Source organism: Solanum pennellii, chromosome 1, assembly GCF_001406875.1.
Source record: "Solanum pennellii chromosome 1, SPENNV200".
In the NCBI taxonomy this organism is placed as follows: domain Eukaryota; kingdom Viridiplantae; phylum Streptophyta; class Magnoliopsida; order Solanales; family Solanaceae; genus Solanum; species Solanum pennellii.
This window is the reverse complement of record NC_028637.1, coordinates 42,144,461-42,150,254: the sequence shown is the minus strand read 5'-3', so window position 1 is coordinate 42,150,254 and position 5,794 is coordinate 42,144,461. Positions and strand designations below refer to the sequence as shown.

Here is a 5,794-nt window from a genome sequence, read left to right as displayed (position 1 = left end):
CGTCGTGCCTGCGACGGTCCGTCCTGCTGCTTCCGTCACAAAGTTCAGAGACTCAATTCATTAAAGAGTCTGTGACAGCCCGTCATGTCTGCGACGGTCCGTCCTGCAATTTCGTCGCGAAGTTCAGAGAGTCGATCTCAGTACCCAAATTTCTAAATTCTAAGTGTTTTGGAACGAGACCCCCTCGACGGTCCGTCGTTCCCATGACGGTCCGTCGTGGGATCCGTCGATCCAGACAGTTATTTCCAGAATTAACTCTACTGCTCAAAACAACTAAACCGGTCATTACATAGAAATTCTAATCTTGATATCTCATGCTCTCTCAGATGGCGAGGAATCGTACATAAGCTAGTGGTGGTCAGGATCCTATTTCGGCGCCTGCTTCTGGGAACACTATCCGAGGTAGAGGTAGGGGACGAGCTCGAGGTCGGGGTAAGGGCCGTATTGCAACACCTGTGGATGGTCAAGTACCAATAGCTACCCAGGGTCGTGATAAGACCGTACCTCCTGATGCAGAGGTTATTCATGGGGATGTGCAAGATCGTGACGAGGGGGATGGGCCAGCTCAGGCTCCACCTAGTACTATTGTCCCCCCAGTGCTTCAAGATACCTTGGCTCGTATGTTAGGAATCCTAGTTGGGGATGGCCCAGGCAGGAGCTTTGCCTGTCACTTCTGATGGCTCACAGACCCGTGTTGGAGGTCAAACTCCAGACCCGATAGTTGCTCCAGATTCTCAGACTCCCAGGACTCAGCCAGCTCCGCTGTAGCTCCTCGTTTGGATAGTATGGAGTTTCCAGATATGACATCACATTTGGTGAACAGGCCTTCTATGACTATTGATGAGCAAAAGATGTTTGGGAGGTTCAGAATAATGAATCCTCCTACTTATACTGGTGACTCACCTGAGGTTGCATATGAATTTATAGTTAGTTGTCATGAGAGGTTGCATAATCTGTGATTAGTGGAGTCTCATGGAGTTGACTACACAGCGTTTCAGATGACTGGCTCTTCTAAGCAGTGGTGGAGGGATTATATTAGTAGTAGGCCAGCTGGATCCCATCCACTATCCTGGACTCAGTTTACTCAGGTATTTCTATCCAAATTTGTTCCACGCAGTGAGAGGGAGCGCAAGAGGGCCGAGTTTGAGGGTTTGCAGCAAAATGGTATGTCAGTTGCAGAGTATGAGGGTAAATTTCATGCCTTGGCTAGGCATGCTTCGATGATACTTCCCACAGAGGCTGAGAGAGTGAGAAGGTTTGTTAAGGGACTGATTATTCCGATCCGTCTAGGAGTTTCTCAGGTTGCTGCTTCTGGTGTTCCATTCCAGAAAGTGGTAGATGCTGCTAAGGAGTTGGAGATGATTCGGCGTGAGGGATTTGAGCAGCGAGAGGGAAAGAGGACTCGTTATTGAGGTGATTATGGTGGTGCTCTGCCTAGGAGTCGGGGTTACATGGGCAGAGGTTATCACCCTCTGTCCAGCAGACCCATTCACGCTGCTATACCAGCGTCTGACGCTGGTTACGTTGGGCATAACTCTTCGAGCTCGGTGCATACTTCGCAGGGTTCACCTTCTAGACCTGTACTTCGTGGAGGGCATTCTGGTCATTCAGGTTCCTCTCATCAGCCTGTGTCTCGTAGGGGCTGTTTTGAGTGTGGTGATATGGGACACTTTGTGAGAGACTGCCCTAGGACCAGACGTGGTGGCTTACATCAGGGTTCTCAGGCTTCGACTTCTAGGGCTGCACAACCTCCAGCTAGGGGTGGTGCACAGAATGGTAGAGGTGGTTCTCATTCAGGTATAGGTGGTTCTCCTTCTGGTCGAGGTGGTGGTCGTGGAGGTTCACAATCTGATGGAGGTCGTTCTCACTGTTATGCTTTTCCAGGTAGGCCAGAGGCTGAAGCCTCAGATGCTATTATCACAGGTATTATTCCGGTTTGTCATCGACCAGCTACTGTATTATTTGATCCAGGCTCTACTTATTCTTATGTGTCCACATATTTTGCTCCTAGTCTAGATATATTGTGTGAGTCTCTTGATTTGCCGATACGTGTTTCTACTCCTGTGGGGGATTCTGTAGTTGTAGATTGGGTGTATCGATTATGTACTGTTACTTTGATGGGGTATGACACTCATGCAGATTTAAAGGTCATACATATGATAAATTTTGATGTGATTCTTGGTATGGATTGGTTATCTTCTTACCACGCAATTTTAAATTGTCATGCCAAGACCATCACTTTAGCTATGCCTGGAATTCCTATAGTAGAATGGAGAGGTTCTCTTAGTCACCCTTCTAAGGGTGTGATATCATTCCTTAAGGCTTTTCAGTTGGTACAGAGAGGATGTTTGTCTTACTTGGCCCACATTCGAGATACTAGTATTGAGACTCTTATGCTTGAGTCTATTCCAGTAGTGAGTGAATTTTCAGAAGTATTTCCGACTTATTTGCCACGTCTTCCACTAGATCGTGATATTGATTTTTGTATTGATGTGGAGCCAGGCACTCGGCCTATTTCCATTCCTCCTTATCGTATGGCACCGGCTGAATTGAAAGAGTTGAAGGAGCAGTTGCACGATTTGTTGAGCAAAGGTTTAATTAGACCGAGTGTATCTCCTTGGGGTGCTCCAGTGTTATTTGTGAAGAAGAAAGATGGATCTATGCGTATGTGTATTGACTATCGACAGTTGAACAAGGTGACCATCAGAAATAAGTACCCGATACTTCGTATTGATGACTTATTTGATCAGTTGCAGGGTTCGTCAGTTTTCTCCAAGATTGATTTGAGATCTGGCTATCATCAGCTGAAGGTTTGGGCGGAGGATATCCCTAAGACAGCTTTTCGAACACGTTATGGCCATTACGAGTTTTTGGTGATGTCTTTTGGATTGACTAATGCCCCTGCAGCTTTTATGTACTTGATGAATGGAGTTTTCAGACCGTATTTGGATTCCTTTGTTATTGTTTTCATAGATGATATATTGATATACTAACGCACTAAGGAGGAACATGAACATCATTTGAGGATCGTGCTTCGGATTCTAAAGGAGAAGAAGCTTTATGCAAAGTTTTCAAAGTGTGAGTTTTGGCTTAGTTCGGTAGCATTCTTGGGACATGTACTGTCCAAGGAGGGTATCATGGTGGATCCTAAGAAGATTGAGGCAGTTAGTGATTGGGTCAGACCTGCTTCAGTTACTGAGATTCGGAGTTTCTTGGGCCTTGTAGGTTATTATCGACGGTTTGTTAAGGGTTTCTCATCCATTGCATCTCCATTAACTAGATTGACATAGAAGGAGGTGACTTTTCAGTGGTCTGACGAATGTGAGGTTATTTTTCAAAAGCCCAAGACTTTATTGACTACTGCTCCGATTTTGACCCTACCCGTGGAGGGAGAGGGTTTTGTTGTATATTGTGATGCTTCTCGGATTGGTCTTGGTTGTGTATTAATGCAGAAGGGAAAAGTGATAGCTTATGCTTCGAGACAGTTGAAGGTTCGTGAGAAGAATTATCCTATTCATGATTTAGAGTTGGCGGCTGTTGTGTTTGCATTGAAAATTTGGAGGCATTATCTTTATGGTGTGCATTGTGAGGAGTTCACGGATCATCGTAGCCTCCAATATATATTCAATCAGAGAGATCTGAATTTGAGACAGCGGAGATGGTTGGAGTTGCTCAAGGACTAAGACATGACTATTCTTTATCATCCAGGCAAGGCAAATGTTGTAGCAGATGCCTTGAGTTGAAAGGCGGTAAGTATGGGTAGTCTAGCCATGTTACAGGTCGACGAGCGTCCTTTAGCTAGGGATGTCCAATCCTTGTCCAATAGCTTTGTGAGACTTGATATTTCAGAATCTGGTAAGGTGTTGGCTTATATGGAGGCTAGGTCATCCTTGTTGGAGCAGATTCGGGCCCAACAGTTTGATGATGGTAATTTATGTAAGATTAGGTACAAGGTGTTAAAAGGAGAAACCAAGGCTGCAATTATTGATAGTGAGGGAGTTTTGAGGATTAAGGGTCGTATATGTGTTCCTCGTACAGGTGATTTGACTAGATTGATCATTGAAGAGGCTCATAGTTCGAGGTACTCTATTCATCCGGGGGCTACTAAGATGTATCGTGACTTGAAGCAACATTATTGGTGGTGTCGTATGAAGAGGGACATAGTACATTTTTTATCCCAGTGTCTGAATTGTCAGCAAGTGAAGTATGAACACCAAAAGCCTGGAGGTGTGACACAGAGGATGCCTATACCTGAGTGGAAGTGGGAGCGTATTGCTATGGACTTTGTGGTAGGATTGCCATGTACTTTGGGTAAGTTTGATGCTATATGGGTCATTGTGGATCGACTGACTAAGTCTGCTTACTTTGTACCAGTTCAGACTACCTATAATTCAGAGAAGTTAGCCAAAATCTATATTCGAAAGATAGTTCGTTTGCATGGGGTTCCTATTTCTATTATTTCAGATCGTGGCACTCAATATTACATCTCATTTCTGGCGGTCTATGCAGAAGGAGTTGGGCACTCGGGTGGATCTTAGTACAACCTTTCACCGTCAGACTGATGGTCAGTCTGAGAGGACTATTCAGGTTCTTGAGGACATGTTGCGGGCGTGTGTGATTGACTTTGGTGGTCACTGGGATCAATTCTTGCCATTAGCGGAGTTTTCTTACAATAATAGTTATCATTCGAGCATTGAGATGGCACCATTTGAGGCTTTGTATGGTAGGAGATGTCGATCTCCAATTGGTTGGTTTGACGCATTTGAGGTTAGACTGTGGGGTACAGATTTGTTGAGGGAGTCCTTGGACAAGATCAAGTTGATCCAAGATAGACTTCTCATGGCTCAGAGCAGGCAAAAGAGTTACGCAGATAGGAAGGTTCGTAATTTGGAGTTTATGGTTGGAGAGAGGGTTCTACTTAAGGTTTAACCCATGAAGGGTGTGCTAAGATTTGGAAAGAAGGGCATGTTGAGTCCAAGGTACATTGGTCCTTTCGAGATTGTGGAGCGTATTGGTGAGGTGGCATATCAGTTGGCTTTGACACCTGGGTTGTCAGGTGTTCATCCTGTATTTCATATTTCAATGCTTAAGAAGTAACTTCAGGGTGGTGATCATGTGATTCAATGGGATTCAGTGTTACTCGATCAGAATTTGACTTTTGAGGAAGAGCCAATCACCATTTTGGATAGGCAAATTCGGAAGCTAAGGTCCAAGGAGATTTCTTCAGTAAAGGTTCAGTGGAAGCATCGTCTAGTGGAGGAGGCTACATGGGAGACAGAGTCAGACATGAGGAGTAAATATCCTCATCTTTTTTAGCGTTCAGGTTAGCTCTTTTCTATTCCCGATCGAGGATGAACTTTTGTTTAAGTGGTAGGTGATGTAACGACCCGCTAGGTCGTTTTGAGAACTAGGACTAGTTTGACTCCTTTTAAAAATTTAGAGGGATATTTTAAACTATTCGAAGACTAAGAATATTTAGTTGATAAAAATTTTAGTGAAGAATTAATATAGTTAATAGTTAGTGGGTCATTTCATAAGTCATTTATTACCTTTTTTACTTGACCCATATAATTAAATTAACTTAGTGGGCTTAACCACTTTTAATACTTAATTAATATTAGATGAAAAAAAAAGGAGTAAGGGTAAGAAACTATCGGTGTACGGCGTGAATGCAAAAAAACGTGAGGGGTCGAACGAAAATTTGTGGGTAAGAAGCAATTTGAGAATTTTTCTTGATTTTTACATGGGTAATAATGAATGTATGATCGTTGTGTTAATTATGTCAGTATGGGGT

At 43.8% G+C, this 5,794-nt stretch overlaps 1 protein-coding gene across 1 annotated transcript; it reads left to right on the top strand.

The window, feature by feature from the left end:
- The first annotated feature begins 3,658 nt into the window (after positions 1-3,658).
- Positions 3,659-4,538, top strand: LOC114075141. Its single transcript, XM_027913440.1, has 3 exons — positions 3,659-3,749; positions 3,850-4,067; positions 4,197-4,538. Exons 1-3 carry the CDS (start codon positions 3,659-3,661, stop codon positions 4,536-4,538), a joined length of 651 nt encoding a protein of 216 aa, XP_027769241.1.
- The last annotated feature ends 1,256 nt before the right edge of the window (positions 4,539-5,794 follow it).

What these genes read in the sequence shown, in the direction of transcription:
- LOC114075141 (XM_027913440.1), top strand. Translation starts at nt 3,659, where the DNA reads ATGGTTGGAGTTGCTCAAGGACTAAGACATGACTATTCTTTATCATCC. An exon ending in ATGCCTTGAGTTGAAAGGCG is followed by an intron (nt 3,750 to 3,849) that starts GTAAGTATGGGT and finishes TTGATATTTCAG; the next exon opens with AATCTGGTAAGGTGTTGGCT. An exon ending in CTAGATTGATCATTGAAGAG is followed by an intron (nt 4,068 to 4,196) that starts GCTCATAGTTCG and finishes CTGAATTGTCAG; the next exon opens with CAAGTGAAGTATGAACACCA.